This window comes from Typopeltis vanoorti, chromosome 16 (genome assembly GCF_054136105.1).
Source record: "Typopeltis vanoorti isolate ZY-2024b chromosome 16, IOZ_Tvanoo_1.0, whole genome shotgun sequence".
Taxonomy (NCBI): domain Eukaryota; kingdom Metazoa; phylum Arthropoda; class Arachnida; order Uropygi; family Thelyphonidae; genus Typopeltis; species Typopeltis vanoorti.
This window is the reverse complement of record NC_143564.1, coordinates 103546888-103568381: the sequence shown is the minus strand read 5'-3', so window position 1 is coordinate 103568381 and position 21494 is coordinate 103546888. Positions and strand designations below refer to the sequence as shown.

Here is a 21494-nt window from a genome sequence, read left to right as displayed (position 1 = left end):
CTCATTACACTTCCTCATTACACAACAATCTCTCCAGTTGATGCACACTAAATTCATTAATTCATTTCAAAAAGAATCCTAAAATGAACAGTATCTTATTTCATTGTTTTTTGTGTAAAACAACCAAAATCACACTGAAAGAAATTCAAAAGTTCCATTTCATAACAAACATTAAAATTCTTTTGTTAATTTAGTTTGCTGTTAACTCTGAAAAAAAATATTATATTTATCAGCCAATATACTTCTGGTTATTCTTGTATATTAAAAACTGTATTGTGGTTATAATTTCAAATTGAAAAGTGTAACTTTAAAATTTGGAAAACAAAGAGTGGATGCAGAGTATACAATTGATAAGAATATATTGGAGGAGGAGGAAATGAAATCTGGGGATGATGGTAGTAGGGACCTGAAATTTAGAAAACATATTGCTAAAATTGTTAGGGCAGCAAAATGAATTCTGGCATTAACTCATAGAAGTAAGAAGATTGTGGTTTCATTGCATGAGGCCCTGGTTAGGCTATATATGTATGTGGACTACTACATGCAGATTTGATTATGTGGTTTTCAAAATGATGCAGAAATATTGGAAAGGATTCAAAGATGATTGACTAAGGTGATTTTTTAATCTCTGGAATGTTGAGTATGAAGAAAGATTAGAAAATGTAATTTGCATTTGCAGAATATAGTGGATAGGATGAGAAGGGAGGGGTGGATATGATCAAGGTATAAATTGGTAGGGGTATTTTTATCAGATTAATGTAGAAGAAGCTTTTTCATAGAATGATAGGTGATTGGTCATCCCTGGAAGCTGTTTGTATAAATGAGGATGTGGGCATGGGCATGAGAAATAGGTTTTTCCCATGGAGAGTTGGTGAATGATTGGAATGCATTGTTTGAGAGTGTAGTGACCAAACGTGTGAGTGTATTTAAGGCATGGTATGATAAACTTTGTGTCATAACAGAGGGACTTCTCATAAAGTCCATGACTCCTAATAATAATAGTTTTTAACCCTATAAAAACTTTGGCTCTTAGACTTAAAAATTGTTATATAGTTCCCATATTCCATATCATATGTACTGTGACTGCTCTGCTCTTGCAATACAATGCAATGCATCGAGCATTTTATTTAATATTTATATAATTTATTTACTTTTATGTGTCAAAATTATTTCCACAATCTTTAAATTTACCTATTCTTTAAAAAAAAAATTTTACTAATTATGTATTTAGCATTTATTCAGATTTTTTTTTCTGTATTTTGAAAGTCTTGTTTATTATTATTTTTTTATTTGCATACGTTTTTGTTCTTTGACTTCAGGTGAAATTGCTGCAGAAAATTTTGGTCCTGATTTTAGAGGAGAAAGTTTCTTTTCAGTATTTTCAGTCTTCTTTCCTGCTGCTACAGGAATTTTAGCAGGTGCAAACATTTCAGGTGATCTTAAGGTATGCAGCCTTAATTAGGCTATTTTTTGAAATTTGTTTTCCTTTATAACTCTGTTTAACTTTATTACAGCACTGTATTTTTACTTGAATTGTTACATTTATTGTTACATTTTTAGATCTCTTTTTATAGACTGGCATTATTTGAACATAATTATTATATCCAGAAGCTGTTACTTTATATAGCCCAGTATAGATTTCTGTAGAAAGTTCATCAAATTCCTGACATGTCCCCTCAAGCGGTGTACAGGATATGATAGTACTACATGAAAAATTTACATCATTACTAACTTCTTATCTACAATTTTCCTCTAAATCAGTCTGTTACTTGTCAAGACTCCAACATTGTCAGATCTTATATTTCTATCTTCTAAGGTACTTTTTACTGTATCAATCCACCTATATGTTGGTCTTCTCTGTAGAAAGTTAACTTCACCAAAAATCTGTGGCTTGTTTATATAAGTTAAGGTTTATATTCTAAATACATTGTCACTATGCTATTCAGATTTATTAATGTTACTTTTGTTTCATAAATCCCTGATAAAGTTGTTAGGTTATTACTATGCCTGTTTCATTACAAGATGATTCTGAATTGAAGCTGAAGCATGCTAAAGCTATCAGTTCAGTTAGCAGCCATTGTATTTAATTATTATCAGTTTCTGGTAAATCATCATATCTGGTACACTCTCAAAGAATGTACCAGATATATATACCATATAAAGAATGTACCAGTTGCAGGGTTGACACCAGGTAGTTCTTTTTTGGTAGAACAGGGGAAAGAAGTGAGGACAAGGGGCCATCCATGGAAGTTACAAAAGGAAGCTGTGAGCAAGAGGGTGAGGAGTGGTTTCTTTGCATGGAGAGTGGTTGACCCATGGAATGCATTGCCTGATAATGTGGTGAGAGCATGAATGGTCAATTTGTTCAAGGAGTGGTATGATAGACTTTGTGTTTTCTAGGATGGATCTCCCACGATGAGTTTTTTTGACTCCATGGAGGCTTGAATCATCATCATCATAAAAAAAAAAATAATAATATGATGGTGCAACATGTGATATTTGTATTACTTCTAAGTTTTGGAGTCTGAAGACTCCTTGCTGGAGGCCAAGTACTCACAAACTGCAATAACTATCAGACCTTGCCCTGAATACATTCGGTGACCTCTTGTAACAAGAGGTCACCGAATGTATTCAGGGCAAGAAAATTAAACAAAACTTCCTGACATTGCTCTTACTAATTTAACATCATCAGCTGAATATCTCCTCTCACACCCTGAACTATATCATTGATATATAAATTAAACAAGAGCAGTCCCAGAATAGAACCCTGTGGCACTTCGCTTGTCACCTTCCTTTTTTTGGGGGGGGGCACTGCCCTATATAATGTACTGACTCTTAGTCAACTATTGCTGTAATCAAGCTACTAAATGATTATCCATCCCTGTCCTGCTCAATTTCAGCAGTAGTTTAATATATGGTACTTGATCAAATGTTTTAGCAAAATCCATATAAATCACTGTCCAATACATGCTATCCTTATCAGTTTTTTGACAACAACTTTCCCCGAATTGTGAACCTATGACCAACTTGTAATATTGGATTGGATCATCCCTTACTTTTATGATTTAAAGCAATCCTAACTGTATCTTTGTCTTCTGCCTGCTGTTTTTGATTTAAACACCTGTTTGTTTCTAGTTTCCCTTTGGTTTTTAAAATCTGTTTTTGATGCTGATTTTCATCTAAACTTGTCACAGTAGCTATTTAATTTGGCTGGAGATGTTTAATGATTTCTTGCAGATTTGTTTAAGAGGATGACTTCTGCATTGAGCAGAAAACAGAGTGTAATATCTCCTGTATTGACGTCAGGTTTAATATTACGTTCCTTAATAATATGGTCCATATTAATTATGATCAGGGCAGACCATATTAATTATGATCAGGGTAGATCAGAGCATAAACTCAATCATGTTAAATCAGGGTGTAAGTAGGGACATCACTCATGTTAAATCGAGTATAAAGCTGAATGTATAGTCTGCCTCACACTTGATTTTAACATCAAGCCATTTTCCCCATGTTCTTCATTTATTCATTTATTTCACTTAATGAGGTTTCATTTTTGCCATAATGTTTTTAGCATACCTATTACAAGTAAATTAAAGATGCCAAGAAATTATATTCTTGTTTAATCCTTTATCCAACTATAAGCAAACAAAGTATGCATGTGGAGTATCTTCACAACTAGGCTACTTGTATAAAGAAGGCTAATGACTTCACATTAATGCCTTAGTATCCCATTCTGCAAAGCACACATACTTTTGGGTATGTACAATGTTATGCTTTACAGGAAGGGTCACTATTCAGACTGGCTTCAACCTTTATTGAGGTCTCATCAGTGGAAGCCAGATCCAGAAAAGATACTAAGGTTGAAGTAATGCAGAAGTCATATATAGCCCATATACAAGTGAAGAAAAGGTGTAACATGTTATTAAAATGTTCTGGAATCTTTAATTTAATGTATAACCAAGTGGAAAGCAAAAACAAACAAACAAAAGAAAACTTTCAACATTTTTGTAGGTACCTCCACAGTTTCCATAGAAATACCTTTAGAAAGACAGGGGTGAAATAGTGAATCTGTGAGACAGGATTGAACAGTTACTCCTTTGGCACATTATCCTATGAATAATTTATTGAAAAGCACTGTTTTGTTTACTGTTCTGTTCAAGGCATTACCATTTCTGTAACCTATTCTGGTCTCACAACCATATATTCTATAGCAGGGGTGGCCAACTACGCTTCCTTTTGGAGCTAAAATAATTCCTGTAAGACTTAAGAGCTGCAACCTTTGACTGATGTGATGGTATGAGAGTAAGTGAGTGTGCACATGGTGAGGTTGTAACGAGCTTGTAAGAACTGCTTTGACTAATTACACACCTAATTTTAAGGAGCTTACTAAGAAAATGGACACAAGGAAAAACTCTACTAGTAAATAAGTAACTAAAATTATATATGTGTTTTGACTTTAAAATTATTCTAATTGTTCGAAGTAAACTTCATTTAATGTGTTTGGAATTAAACTTTTTATTGCAGTCATTTTTATTAACCCTGTTTTTCTCTCTCTCTCTCTCTCTTTTTCTCTTTTTTGTTGTCTCCTCTTTCCTTTTTGTTTATCTTTTCCTAGTAGATTGTGAAGAGCTGTGTGACTCATGTATGCAAGCCGCATGCAGCTCGCAAGCCATGTTGTGGCCACCTCTATTCTATAATCTTACCTTAAGCTTATTAACTGGAAATATCTAATGAGAATATTTTAATATTTAATGTTCCTGAAAAATTTAAAAAAAAATTAACAAGATGATAATTATTAATATAGGATCTTAATGGAATAAAGAGCCTTATTGTAGAAACTGTAGATGAATTTAGATAGCAGACATATTTTATTACCTATATGACAATAACCCTGCATACTGAAGATCTGAAGTAGTTGGAAAAAGTTAGTTTCATGTTTGTTCTCTACAATAGGATTTCTGAATTATCTGACCTGCAATCCATCCACAGCACTAATATTAATGTAAACCTATGGTACAATCTTTATTATTATTATTATTATTATGGGTATCTCCATGGAGTCAGTAGACTCATCGCTGGAGACCCAAACTATCAAAACAATATCTATCATATTTCTTGAAGTCATTTACAGACGAAGAACTCGCAACTAAGTCAGGCAATGCATTCCACTCATTCACCACCCTCCAGGTGAAAAACCTCTATCTCACACTCTTGTTAACCACACTTTTCCTTAATTTCCAGGGATGACCTTTTGTTCTTCCATCACTATCACATAGCTGAAACATTTCCCCTGCATCAATCTTATAAAAATCTTTTAGTAATTTAAATGTTTCTATCATATCCCCTCTTCTCTGCCTATCAACCAACCTCTGCAATCCACAAACTCTCAAAATATCAATGTAGGGAGCATTTTTTACATCACTCACCAACTTAGTCACTCTCCTCTGAACCCTCTCCACAACCTCCTCATCTCCAAGGAATCCAGGTGACCAGACCTGAGCACAGTAATCCAAATGTGGAAATATCAATGCTTTATAAAGGGGAATAATAACCTCTTTATCTCTGGGTGTTAGTGTGTTCCTCAATAACCAAGTATTCCTAAGTGCAGTCTTGGACATCATAGCAATATGTCCCCTGAACTTCATCTCCCTATCCACCAACACCCCTAAGTCCCTAGCCTCATCAATCTTTTTGAGTACCGTTCCATCAATGTAGTACACAGCTGGTAATCTTTTAATCCCAAAATGCATAACTTTATACTTTTCCACATTGAACTGACATCCATTACCTTTTGCCCATTTTGCCAGCTTATTTAAATCATCCTGCAAACTCTCAACATCAGTTTGATTTTGTATTGTGCTACCCAACTTTGCATCATCAGCAAACAACTGAATATCTCCCTTTAAGCCAATTCATAGGCAGGATCCACAAACATTACTACTCTTTCAAGTAGTGTATTTCACATGTCTGCCACTTTTCCTTCTCACCTCTCTTGCTCTTGGCTCTCTTTTGCATTCAGAACAGTCCCTTCTCCTTGTTCAGTCTTCTCAATGTCTATTTGATAAATATCTCTGAACGAAAACCTGTTTCTCTCTCTCTCTCACTCACAGTCAGTAGTTTATATCAAGTACAAATGATTAACCTGGTTTGACCCATAGACTTTTATTCATTAAAAAAACTGAATGTTAATCTGACAAGTTTTGTTGCCTTTATAGCTGCATCTTCAGGAAGATATTTAGCAATTGAAAAAATATAGTTGATAGTTTTAATCACATGTATCATTACATCTTGCACAGTCTCTACATTGCTGTGTAAACTCTATATGTGATTGCTGGCATAAGAGGGTCATGAATGTTACATACACTATTTAATGACTTCTAGCTATCATAAAATATAATTCCTTGGTTCTGACATTGCCTGATTTTAATAATTGTCCTATTTTCTTGATGTGTTACCAACATATGGTAAGGAGTCTGTCTTTGTAATTAATTTTGCTTAACATGGGAACGCTCATTGGAAAATAAGTTTTTTTAGTAATTTCTTTGAGTAGCTATTTTGGAGGAAATGACCAAATAGGATTTTAAGTTCTTTTTTTCTTTTAATTTTATTATTCTTGAGTATATTTAAAGCTCTATTTATTAAGATTCTGATAATACCCAATTTGTTTTTATGGTAATGGAGAAAGCTACGTTTCCCTAAAGACACTAAATAAAAAGCAAGGTGCACTGAATACGTCATTATATCTGGAAGTCATTAATCAGTGTATGTAACATTCATGACCTTTCTTATACCATCACATACAGCGATTACACAACAATGTAGGCTATGCATGATGTGTCTAATGGTACATGATTAAAATGATCAATCCATTATTTTTTCAATTTGTGGAAATAAAAACTGTTAGAAACATTGAGTGTTTTTAATTTGTGTTAAATGTCTTTCTGAAGATGCTGTTAACCATAAAGACAGCAAAACATGTCAAAGTAACATTCTGTTTTTATTGATTACTGTTCTATGATACAGTTTTTATTGAATTATTATTATTATTATTTTATTGCATCTTCATGGAGTCCAGAGACTCATCATGGGAGACCCAAATCAATCATCATACACACAAATCCTATCATACCTCTCAGTGAATCTATTCACTGTCAGGGAACTCACAACCAATTCTGGCAATCCATTCCACTCACTCACTACTCTCCATGCAAAAACTCTGGTCCACACTCCCTTACTAACCTCACTCTTACATAACTTCTATGGATGGCCCCTAGTTCTCTGACTATTTGTTCATCATCATCAAATTCCTGCCATGTACCTTCAAGGGGTGTACAGGATATGATAGTACTACATGAAAAAAAAAAAATCACATCATTATTAACTTCCTGTCTACAATTTTCCTCCAAATCAGTCTGTTACGTCAAGACTCCAACATTATCAGACTATTTGTTATGTATTGAAAATTTTCACATGCATCAATTTTATGAAAACCTCTTTAATATCTTAAAAGTTTCTTTCATATCTCCTCTTATTCACCTATCAACTAAACTTTGTATCCACAAACCTTCAGCCTATCCTCATAGGGAGTATTCTACAGACTTGTCGCTATCTTGATCACTCGTCTCTGAATCCTTTTGACCACCTTCTCGTCCCAAAGAAACCCAGGTGACCAAATCTGTGCACAGTAGTCAAGATGTGGCTGAATCATAGCATTATAAAGAAGGATAATAACTTCTTTATCTTTACTTGTTAGCTTGGTTTTCAATATCCAAGTAATTTGTTTAGCTATTTAACAACTTTTGCAATATGCCCTCTGAACTTAAACTCTTTGTCCACTATTATCCCCAAGTTTCTAGCCTCATCAATTTCCTGCAAACTAATACCATTAATATGATACACCATATGCAACCTTTTCAACCCAAAGTTCATAAACTTACATTTTGCAACATTAAATTGACAATCATTATTCTTTGCCCACAATGCCAACTTATTTAAATCATCCTGCAGGATATCTGCATCATCTTTATCAACTATTGCTAGATTCCACTCCACTAAATACTACTCTCTGGTGTCTGTCCGTCAGCCACTCCCCTATCCATGCTACTAGCCTCATATCCATTTCCATTTGCTCCAGTCTTTGTAATATTTTTCCATGTGGTATTCTGTCATATGTATTGGAAAAGTCATGGTTTAGCCATTACCTTTATCCAATGCTGCTGTCACTTTATTATAAAATGTGAATAAATTGCTAAGACAGGACCTACCCTTTACAAAGCTATGCTGCCCACTATAGAATATCGCATCCCTATCCATTCACTGTTGTTTTCTATCTTTCACCAAATTTTCCAATACTTTAACAACCACTCCTGATATATTAATTAGTCTAGTTTTCTACCTCTGTCTTGGAGTCACCTTTATTATTATTATTATGTAACACCTCCATGGCGTCCAAAGACTCATCGAGAGAGGGAACCTGCTCTATAACTCTCAGTTCCACCATGCCACCAACCACAACTGCCTTCATCATCTACACCAACGCCATCTACTATCAATCACCACCACTAGTATTTTCACAGACAATCACAAACATCCATGCCCATGGTGGGATTCGAACCTGCAGAGTTTTGGCTGGAGAGCGGATACGCTAACCACTTGGCCAGCCAATGCGATGGTACTATCTTACCCTCTTGTTACTGATGTTACAGAGACACATATCAACATTGAGGTAGATGAACAGGAGATGTTCAGCATATTAAAAAAAATATGAATGTGAACACAGCAGTGGAACTGGATGGCATATCAGCCTGTGTACTACATGAATGTGCAAGAGAATTGGTACATTGTCTCTGGTGAAGTTGTTCAATCTAACTCCCTTGAAACCCTACCAGAGCTGAGACTTAGATTGAACAATTTCAATCTAAGTCTCAGCAACATTCAATCTATATTTTCAATATTCAATCTAATTTTCAGAAACAACTTACCAATTCTCTTGCACATTCACATAGTACATGGGCTGATATGCCATCCAGTCCCACAGCTGTGTTCACCTTCATATTTTTTAATATGCTGAACATCTCCTGTTCATTTACCTCAATGTCTCAATGATATGTATCTCGGTAACATCAGAAACTGTAAAGTCACTACCTGAATTGATACAACTTTGCAAAATGATCACTCAGCAACTGAACTGTTTCCTTTTTGTTCAGTCATCTTCCTACCATGAGCATTGTTTAAAGTCATTCTACCATAGTCATTTTCCCTCTTACTTGCTACATAATGAAAAACCTCTTTGGGGTTTACTTTGGCCTGTTTGGCTAATTCTCTCTCATAGCATGATTATTTAATGACTTCCTTATTTAACTAGTCACCCTTGCTTGCACTTTGTACTGCTCGTGTGTATACTGATCACTTTTTTCTTTATATTTCCTCCACAATGTTTTCCTTTTTTGCAACTCTTGCTTTATATCCCTAGTCATCCCTTAATTCCAACTTGGTTTATCCTCCTGAACTTGGGTATGCAGTCTGATACTGCTACTCTCAAGCAAACTCTAACCACTTGCCATGCACTACTGACATTATTTTCTTGTAGCTTCTCAAGCCATGGCTCTGTTCCAAGATGACCCCTGAGTATCTCATAATCACCAGTCTTATAGTTGAACATAAACCCCTTTTTGAAGAGAATTCCACATATTTGGCAACTTCCCAGAACAAGAATGCATGGTCACTCCCCCCCCCCCCCCATTGGAGGCAGAGTGTCTACCTTGTTTATGGATGCACTTTCTGATGCTATTATCAGGTCCAACAACCTCAAACCCTTTGTCCCCTCTATAATATCTTGTTGCATATAATTATCCCTTAGTAGCTGTATAAATTCCACTTCCATCTTGCCATGCCCCCTTTGCTCCCTCCAATTAATGTCCCCATAGTTAAAGTCTCCCATAATAATTGTTTGCCTACATTCATTATGCTAATCTGTTGTTACATGGCATCTACATCTTCCTGTGGACCCCCCCCCCATGGTGTATAGCAGCACTGAACAATGTATTTTGTCCTATTTGACTCTATCTCGTGTCAGACAGCCTCAAATGAACAATCTCCCTAAGATCTAATATCTCCTTTAACTTCTAATTTTGTTGGTTGTAATTCTGCAGCTATCATCAACAATACCCCACCTTCTGTCCTGTTCCTTTTATGCTCCCTGAAAATACAATACCCTTTATATTCTATCCCTGTAACTATATCATTTTCAGTCAACCAGGTCTCACGGATGCCCATAATTTTTGGCTAAGTTGAACTTTCGAGTGCCAGAAACTCCTCACTCTTATTCCTGATACTTCTTGCATTTGTGTTAACCAATTTAAATTGGAGACCTGTGAAATCCATTTGCATAATCATTACTGTATACCCATTCTCATCTATCACAGGAGTGGCCAGACACACATGCTTGATTTCCTCCTCCTTAATATATCTAGTTTCCCTGGTTTTGCACTCCCACACTCTCACTAAACAACACTTTCTCCAAACATCTTACTCCAAAACCATTTAAATATAGTCTGGCAGGATATATAAATCCTTTCATTCATCAAATTCACTCCATACATCAATAAACTGCACACCATTCCTTCTGCACAATCTTCTCATTAACTCATTGGCAATCATGACTCTTTTTCCTGGTTCTGTTCTATCATAGCAAAGCAGTAGACTCTCAATCTTTACTTCATTGCTATTCTTTTTTTGCTTCTAACAGCTCTTTCATATCTTCTCTCGTTGCATATTTCTCACCCTTCAAGTCATTTGTGCCAGCCAATACAATCAACTCATTCACTCTGATCTTCTGCATACTTACAGCATCACTAACATCCTTTATCTTCTCACCTGGAAAACATGCTTTTGTCACTTTCTCATTAAGTACACTTCTTATCATAGAATACCCATACAATTCTATCTCTTTTCTCTCAGTCTCTTGCACTTTTATGCTTTTCCCATTCACTCTTTCTTTCATTCTCCATTCTTCTGTGCCACAGCCAATTGTTTCTCCATTCACTCAAGCTCATGTTTTATCTTGTGAAGGAGTCCTTGAATATAGGTATATGATACAGTTTTTGATCTGGTATATGATCCAGCCTTGATAAGACCCCATCTTGGCTATTGCATGCAGATCTGGGCACCAGGGTTTCTTGGTGATGAGGAGGAGACGGAAAGGGTCCAGAGGTGAGTGACCAAGATGGTAGCAGGTCTATGGAATGAACCTTATGAGAATGGGTTGAAGATTTGTGGGTTACAGAAACTGGTTGATATGTGGAAAAGGGGTGATATGATTCAGACATACAATTTACTGAGGAAGTTTTTACAAGATTAATTTAGAGGAAGTTTTCAGAACAGGTTAGTAGTAGTAGGTGAACTAGGGGCCATCAATGGAAACTAAGTAATAGTGTAGTTAGCAAATGTGTTAGAACAGGTTTTTTGCTTGGGGAGTAGTGAATGAGTGGAATAGGTTGCCAGAGTCTGTTGTTGGTGCCAAGACTGTGAATGAGTTCAAAGCAAAGTATGATAGATACTGTGCAAATGTTGGATATTTCTTGTTTATGGTGTTTAGGTCCTTCCTCGAATAAATTTGTGTTATTCACTGTAATTTATTTTTTATTTTTGTTTGTATTTATATATGAAACTTACAATTTGGTTATTCATTTTCAAATGTTATTTTATTTAAATTCCTTTCTTTCCTTTCATGACAATTAAAGTATAATTAAATTATTGAGTGGGCCTTTCATTTAAAAAACATCAGGCTTGGACATTCTTATTTTTAGGATCCTCAGAAGGCTATACCAAAAGGAACACTGCTTGCCATTTTTCTAACCACAGGTTCATACATATTATTTGCTATAACTGCAGGAAGTACTGTTTACAGAGATGCCAATGGACTTGTAAATCTTTTAAATGAGACTGAAGATGCTAATATTAAAGAAGTGATTACCAATTGTAGCATTCAAGGATGCAAATATGGATTAATGAACCATTATCAGGTAGCATTTATTTATTTATTATTGTTCATATGCTGTTATTTTGTTTTTGTTGAATTAAGTAACATTTAGTAGTTAGTCATTATGCACTAATAGCAATTTGTTTTCCTCCTTTTGTAATGCTTACCAAGATTACTAACTAGTTTCACCTTCCATACGGGCAAAGGTAAATGACTGCCAGTTTAATGTGGCCAAGTGTAAGGTGCATTTTGGAAGAGATTACAAGCTATGTACTATATTGACGGAACTGAACTGCAGGAAAATGATGAGGCCAGGGATTAGGGGTGATTAGACAGGAAGTTGAAGTTTAGAGGGCATATTGCAAAGGTGACCAAAACAGCACATCAGATTAAGTGGTGAAGAACACACTAACAAGCAAGGATGGAGATGTTATTGTTCCCCTGTATAAGGCCTTAATGAGAGGTCACACCTGGATTCTCAGATTCCATGGGAATGAAGTAATGGTGTAGAGGATAAAGAGTCATATGACAAAGATTGCAGAATGCTCCCTATGAGAATAAATTGGCAGTCTGTGGGCTTCAAAAAATGAGCTGATAGGTGAAAAAGAGGAGACATGATATAAGCATGGAATTTATTAATGGAGTTTTATAGGATTGACACTGAAGATTTTTTTTTCAGTACACAGCAAGAAGGGAGAGAACAGGGGGTCACTAGTGGAAATTGTGTAAGAGTGTGGTTTGGAATGGTTAAGGACTAAATTTTTTGCTTGGAGGATAGTGAATGGATGGAATGGGTTGCTAGAGGTGGTTGTGAGTGCTTCATCCGTGAATGAGTTTAAGGAGAGGTATGATGGGTATTGTGTTGAATAATGATTAGTTGTGTGAATAATGAATCTCACACAATGATTCTTGTGACCCTGTGGAGACACCTGTATTATGATAGTAATAATAATAGCAATAGTAATAATATATACAGATCAGACACTACATACCTTCAGTTACTTCAATTATTAAATCATAGTGCAATTAGAAGAACAATGGTACACTGCATCCTTTCATTGGAAAAAGCCTGAGTTCGATTCTCGTAGTGATGAGCGGAATCTTTATATGGGCTTTTTCAATTGAAAGTGAGTTAGCAGATCTCATACAGAGGTAGCAGGATTTTTTCTCCCAGAAACTTGGGTTTTTCATCCAATGTACAGACAAATCAGCTATCAGAACACACTCAATTTACAGACAATAAATACTGTCGATAGTGGTTGTGATGGGCAGTAGATGGTGTCGATGTTGATAGTTGTGTGTAGTAGGGGAGATGGTGAGAGGTGTGCGTAGCAGAGTACCCTTATAATTATTATTATTACATGACACCTCCAAGGAGGTGTCATAATAATAATAATAATAATAATAATAATAATAATAATAATAAAGGATATGAACCTAGCAAGATCTTTCAGAATCAGTGTGATCCTTTGATGTTGTTGCAGCAAGCAGCAGAACTCTACAGGAGTGGCTGCAGTTTTAGTGGATTCAGTTTTAGTAAATAGCAAGTTGAAGTTCAGGGACCACGTTGCAAAGACTGTGAATAGAAATCAAAAGAAAATTGCAACGCTGAAACAAATATTGACATGCAAGAATAAGGAAGTAATTTTCCTCATTTACAAGACTTTGATAACAACAAGTGGGTACCAAATTTACTGTACATAATTCCTTTGATATCAAAGAATTAACCTAGAATCAAAATGAAAGTATTCTGCCTTCATTTTGATCTTCTCTGGTTTAAAATTTTCCTACTCCATTTTGTAACATTCATTTGCTGGCCATGTTCTCTAAATTTGAATAATCATTCGGACCTCTTTGAATTTTTATCAAAAATATGTTTTGACAACATTTCTCCTAGACCTACTCATTGGTTCGGATATGTAGATGACATCTTTGTTATCTGGAATGGCTCTTCTGATGAACTACAACAGTTTCTCTTGAAATTAAATGCACTTCAATCAAGGATCCATAGCAAAAGTTTTAAAACCACTAAATATTTTTCTTGCCTTTCGACCATTCAGAAAAATCTCCACCTTTCTCACTTCTCCAAAGGACAAGCTTCCACATCTCAGTTATCCAGGTGTCTACCAGTTTCCTTGCTCTTGTGGATTATCTTATTTTGGACAAACAGGAAGATCTGCCTTTATTTGGCTAGAAGAATACCAGTCTTATATTCAATACCTTGAACCTGAACAGTCTGGACTTGCAGAACATGTCATCAACACTAGACATAGAGTTCATTGGAACAAGATGAGAGTCCTTCACAAAAGTCGAAACATGTGAAACTTTACTTCACTCTCCTAACTTGAACAGATCCGATGGTTTACATCTATCCCCTTTGTGGGAGATAGTACTTTATAAATCAGAATTGGATCTCTTATCCATGAACTTCAAATTGCTAGCAGAACAGCAGGCCTAAAGATAAACCTAAAGAAGACCTGAGTTATGTTCAATAGCTATGTCCAACCAGAAATAATAAAAATCAATAACGAGGAAATTAAACAAGTAGATCATTACATATACTTAGGACAACAGATATCAATGGAACAAAATATCATGGACGAAATTAAAGGGTGCAGGCTTGGGTGGAAAGCATTTAGAAAATTACATTCAATATTCAAAAGCCAACTACTGTTATGCCTGAAGAGAAAAAGTTTTTAACCAGTATATTCTTCCTATACTGACATATGGCTGTGAAACATGGACACTGAATGCAAAGGAAATTCAAAAATTAAGAACAACACAATTTAATATGGAAAGAAGTGTGCTTGATATCACAAGCTTGGATCACAAAAGGAATACATGGATAAGAAATCAAACCAAAATCTCTGACATCATAGGAAGAGTGAAACATCTGAAGTGGCAATGGGCTGGGCATATTGCTCAAAGACAAGATCAGCAATGGACAAAAGAAGTACTGGGTTGGATTCCACGAGAAGAAAAACGACCACAACGCTGACCTAAGTCACAGTGGATTGATGATATCTTCAGATTTGCAGGAGTGACATGGAAAAGGAGAGCCATGGACAGAGTTTTGGAGTGATCTTGGAAAGGCCTTCATCCAGCAGTGGATCGACAATGGCTGATTGTGATATATATATAAATATATACACACAGGGGTCCTTGACATGCGTTGTTTCGACTTTATGATGGTAATCCCATAAATAATTTAAAAAATAAATTTCAACTTGAAGCAGCGCGATGTAAAATTCAAATGTCGTGGGCGAACTTATTTGTGAGTGCGGCAGAAGAATACGCCATTACACGGTGTTTGTTTGGGAGAGTGGCGTCGCTTGGGTCCCAGCATACACTCTTCATTGGGTACCACATGCTTTGTTTACATCCGCTCTCTCACTTTTGTGTTTGTGTTTTTTTGTGACTTTGTACTCTTTAATATGGCTCCCAAACATAAGGCAGACTCTGCCTTTTAATTTCATCCATGATATTTTGTTCCAGATGTAAGAAAAGGAAAGCCATTACATTAGAAGTGAAATTAGACATTATTAAAATTGCAAAAAAGGGAGAAACGGCAACGAACATCGGCCGCGTATTGAACTTAAGTCGTACCACAGTCAGGACTATTATCAAGGATAAAGTTTGCATCCTTGAACATGTGAAAGGATTAGCGCCCATGCAATCGACTGCGATTATGAAAAAACGTAATAGGCTCGTGATTGAGATGGAAAGGCTTCTTGTTCTATACTGTACTATACAGTAATTATTTTCTCCCTTTCATTTTCCTATGACCTAGTTCTGTTTCTTAATATATACGTATGACTTTAGGGTGTTTTAGGTTAGGTAAGTAACTTAGGCTATCGTAATTCCACTTGCATCGAAAATTGCCTTACGTCGGTCCATAGGAACAGATCTCCGACGTAACTCGAGGATCCCCTGTATATATATATATATATATATATATATATATATATATATATTTTTTTTTTTTTTTTAAATATTTTTTTTTAATAAGTTAACAAAAAAAGGTCAATAAATTTCCTATCTTACATTAGCTACTTAGGTGGCGCCTTTTGGAATTGTCAGTTGTGTAATTAGCTTTATACATGTACTGAAGATTCCTGTGATACTCAGGCAAAAATTCTACTAATAAATAATGTTTTGCATAAGTTAATTCAGTTATTATAATTTTAATTATAGTGGATGATAATTTTAGTAGAATGGAAGATTTTGATCTTTTTCTTTGACTACAGTCTTCCCCTGAATGTGTGAAGGTCATGTAAATTTTGATGGTAATAAGTCTTGTAGTACAGATTTTTATAATAGATATACAAAAAACATTGACTTTTACATAGAGGAATTTATAAAAATTATGATACCTTATATTCTTTACTAGGTCATGGAAATGGTGTCTGCTTTTGGGCCTATAATATATGCAGGAATATTTGCTGCTACTCTGTCTTCAGCATTGGCTAGCTTGGTTAGTGCTCCAAAAGTTTTTCAGGTATGTTAACATTGAAAAAGTCAATTTAACATATTATATTTCAATGGTATATTTACATTGTCAGAAAAATGTCTAAATTTTAGTAAGTATAAGTTTCTTCAAAATAGCATATGCTTTTTTTTTTTTTAGGAGTACAAGAGGGTGAATGGTATAAAGTGTGTGGGATTTGATGAAAGAGAAAAACAGGAGCATTATCAGAAGATAATACTCCTGTATTTTCTTCTTAATAACTTAGGTGGCAACAATGTTTTTACAATGGAATCTCAAAATTTGCATTGCTTTTTGCCACTGCAATGAGGCCACAATCTTTTTTTTTTTTTAATTTGGGGTGCAGTTATTCAGAGCATTTCACAAGCACAAATCCAAGTGTTTGTCCATCAAAGTGGTTTGGTACCTTGTCTTAATAATTTTCTACACATTATCAAGAACACGGCGTGTTCTTAATAGTTTGCTGTCTTAAGAGGTATATATGAATATATTCTTGACAATCAACTAGTCAGTTGCAATTAGCGTTTATGTACACCACTTTTATATAATATACAAAAATATATCACAGTATATATAATATATTATGATAGTATACATTTATATAATAAATTATAATAAATGATGCCAATTAGGACTTTAGTTCTTTGTATTGGCTGTTACAATTTTATACTGCTACCACTGTTATCTAAAACCAGTAAAATATCTGCAACTGAGAAAATCAATAATAAATATATTATTTATTTTCTTATTAGTGTCTTGTGTTGTGAATTAAACCGTGATAAAAAAAACTCAACATGAACTACTAACACATAAGCCTTTCCTCATCTGAGGATTCTACACTGAGATATTATTGAATGCAAAGCATGGCAATTTGATAAGTGGAAGTTGAAATTTGCACAGTAGCTAAACAAGTTAGACTTCTTAAAAAAATGCCAAGACACTAATATACATCCCAAATTATGTCAGAATTAAAAGTAAGTTTCATTCAATCAAGGCTTAATGTATTTACAAATTTCTAGTCTAGCAGTGTTATGTGAAAAAGTTAGTACTACTTGTGTGGAACTCAAAATAAATATAGCTATCAACATTCTAAGCAATGAAACATGTGATATTTTAAATCCTGAACTGGCACAAGCAGAAATTTTAAATCCTCCAACATCATCATACAGTGGTGCAAACAGGAATTACATCACAATTGTATCACCATAAACTTATCTTCGTTGCCCTAATGGTAGAAGCTGTTAGTGCATTAAGTCAAGGTCATAGCTTTGCTGTTAGCTTTGATGTTAGCTACATCTAAGCATATGCTTAGATGTAGCTAACATCCTGGCCAAATCCAAGCCTCACAGATATTAATTATCATATTAATATTCCACAAAAAAGAAATCATACCTTTTTAAAAGAGTTATACAATAACAGAATATTGTTATAACAAAAGAAAAGTAATAATACTACTGTAGTAATGAATCAAACAGAATATGATAATAAAATCCACAACTTCTACGAAGGCAGTGACCAAATTCCAGCTAGCAGAGTTGTAGATACACATAATAAATAAATATAAACAGACATATATCCTATATTATTCTATATATTCTATTCTATATTGTCTGTATTTATATTATTATTGTACCCTCCATGGAGTCGACAGACTCATTGTGGGGAGTTCATTCAACTGACAACATGTTTATCATACTGAATCTTAAAATCCTTAACACTCCTTGCATTAACAACACATTCTGGTAATGCATTCCATTCACTGATAATTCTCCATTTAAAAAATCTACTCTTCACAGCCCTCTTAACCACACTCTTATACAACTTTTAGGGAGATGACCTCTGGTTTTTCCCCTTCTTGCCTTCTACTCACTTTATAATCTCACTGGATAAATCTGATAAAATCCTCTCACTAACTTAAATGTCTCTATCATATCACCTCTTTTCCTCCTATCCACTAAACTCTGCAATCAACATTTCTTCAACCTCTCTCTCTCTCTCTCTCTCTCTCTCTCCCCCCCAATGGAATCTCAAAATTTGCATTGCTTTTTGACACTGCAATGAGGTCACAATCTTTTTATAATTTGAGATGCAGTTGTTCACAGTTATTACAAATTAATTAATTAATAATTTGTTAGGAATGCTTTTGTTTCTAATTTGCTTGCCTTTAATAAGGGCTAAGGAGAATGGATGTCAATTTAATGTGGCAAAGTGTAAGGTTATGCATTTTGGGGTGAAAAGATTAGCAGCAGTATATCACATTGGTGAAACCGTACTCCAGGAGATTGACGAGGCCAGGGATTTGGGAGTGTTGGTGGATAGGGAGTTGAAGTTTAGGGGGCACATCACAAAAGAGGCTAAATCAGCTCATCAAATGACTTGATTGCTGAAAAATACTTTAACATGCAGAGACAAACAGGTTATTGTTCCTCTGTATCGATCCTTGATAAGACCCCATCTAGACTACTGTGCTCAGATATGGGTGCCAGGGTTTCTTCTTGATGGGAAGGAGGTGGAGAGATCCAGAGACGAGTGACCAAGATGATAGCAGGTCTATGGAATGAACCTTATGAGAACAGGTTGAAGATTTGTGGGTTGCAGAAATTGGTTGATAGGCAGAAAAGGGGCAATTCTTATTTTTAGAGTATAATTCTTATAATTATACTATGGCATAGTATGATTATTAAAAATAACACGTAAGTCCACAGTAATAACTTTAATTAATAAATAAGGTATTTCGTACTAAAACTAATAGTACATCTTCAGTGTTACAAACAGATAGGAATAGGATACAAGTAACGAACATTAGGTGAATCACCTATTAAAATACAATGTTGTCGCGAGCTAGGAAATGAAAGAAATTAATAAATAATTAATATTTAAGATAATTCGTTTTTTAATGATTACATAAAATAAAAGTCTCTCACGTCTTCAAGAGAGAGAGGCAATCATCTCGAAATGATTGCCTCTCTCTCTCTCTCTCTCTCTCTCTCTCTCGAAGATCTGTGATCTTCGATCTGGAACCTTGAAGATTAGTTTTTTAATAATTACATAAAATAAAAGTCTCTCAGATCTTTGAGAGAGAGAGGCATTCATCTCGAAATGATTGCCTCTCTCTCTCTCTCTCGAAGATCGGAGACTTTTATTTTATGTAATCATTAAAAAACTAATTATCTTAAATATTAATTATTTATTAATTTCTTTCATTTCCTAGCTCGCGACAACATTGTATTTTAATAGGTGATCCACTGAATGTTCGCTACTTGTATTCTATTCCTATCTGTTTGTAACACTGAAGATGTACTATTAGTTTTAGTATGATATATCTACCTTATTTATTAATTAAAGTTATTACTGTGGACTTATGTGTTGTTTTTAAAAATAAGGAAAAGGGGTGCTATGATTGAGATAAATTCAAATTACTGAAGGGTTTCTATAAGATTAATTCAGAAGATATTTTTGAGAATAGGACTGGTAGTGGGAGGACTAGGGGGCCATACATGGAAGCTGGGCAAGAGTGTGGTTAGCAAAGGTGTTAGAGCTAGGATTTTTACTTGGAGAGTGGTGAATGAGTGGAATAAGCTGCCAGAGTCTGTTGCGAGTGCCATGACTGTGAATGAGTTCAAGGCGAGGTATGATAGATACTGTGTGAATGTCGAATAGTTGTTCTTGACATGATGTTAGGGCCTCCCTAGATGAGTCTATCAACTCCTTGGAGTTGCCCATAATAATAATAACTATGGTAAAGCTGGTCTTTCTGATCATGCCCTGAACACTTTACATAGAATTGACTGGAAAAGCATCTGTTGTTTACATCACACCAAAACTAAGAACATAAATTTAAGGAGGCCTGTGAGATTCTTATTAATCACCCTAATCTTAACAATAATTATGGTCTAAAAATCCCAAACATGTGGAAGGCACATATTCTACCCACTTATCCTTTCTCCCTGAGAGTTAATTTTAAATAGAACCATAGATAATCCAGGATCCTAAATCTAACATAACAGTTCCCTTGTTAAATTAGGACATCATTTTCACTGTAACAAAACTATTTATATGAAAGAATGTTTCTCTGATGTTGTCTTAAATAGAATATAGCTTTGATGTAGTTATTTTATTTTATTTGATTTATTTATTGTAATTTTATTTTATTTTCACTAGAGGTCATGCCAGTAGAATAACAGTTGATCAAATCATTGTCTCTTCACCATACTATGTGAAATGTAATTGAGCTTGTCTCTGTATATATATGTGTATACTCTAGATGATGACCTTAATATGAAGGTTGAAACATTGGGAAATTAAAATAATTATTTATAACACGGTTGTAGAGTCCATAATTTGTGTAAAATGAATGCTGATCGCTGTGTAACACTAAAGAAAAGGAAACATTAGTGCACATAAAATTTTGTGCTAATGTACAGTATATATTTTGCATATTAGTCTTGATGGATAATGATAAATAGCACATAGATATCATTAATAGATAATATGATAATAATAGATAAGGTATTTCTATTATAGGCACTTTGCAAAGATAAACTTTTTCCTGGAATTTATTTTTTTGCAAAAGGATATGGAATAAATAATGAGCCCCGCAGAGGTTATCTTCTTGCTTTTGTTATTGCTCTTGGCTGTTGTGCAATTGGTATGTAAGTTATTCAGTTTCACTTATTATATAATCTCATGTATATCATTGACTTTTGAAAAATTTAATATTTTATGTGCATTTTAATTGTGAAAAATAAATTTGAAAAAGCTGTTTTGATGAAACTTACATTATTATTATTATTAACATTTGATCTCCATGGAGTCGGAGACTCATCATGGGAAGTACATGCTATTGCACACAATGCTCATCCCACCATGCCTTAAACTGATTCAATGTGTCTACACCTCAGGCAATGCATTCTGCTCACCAACCACCCCTCCATGCAAAGAACTTTCTCCTCACTCCTCTGCTCACATCCTCCTTATACAGTTTCCAGTGATGACCTCTTGTCCTACTCCCTCTCCCATTCTATG

The 21494-nt window shown here is 34.7% G+C and overlaps 1 protein-coding gene across 1 annotated transcript in view; it reads left to right on the top strand.

The window, feature by feature from the left end:
• The window catches only part of LOC150098231 (solute carrier family 12 member 2-like), a 279194-nt gene that overhangs the window by 118282 nt on the left and 139418 nt on the right, over positions 1-21494 (top strand). The window contains exons 9-12 of the mRNA XM_090406283.1: positions 1320-1444; positions 11811-12026; positions 16374-16481; positions 20994-21117. Coding sequence (XP_090262409.1) covers positions 1320-1444; positions 11811-12026; positions 16374-16481; positions 20994-21117 — 573 coding nt within the window. The remainder of the gene's footprint in view (positions 1-1319; positions 1445-11810; positions 12027-16373; positions 16482-20993; positions 21118-21494) is intronic.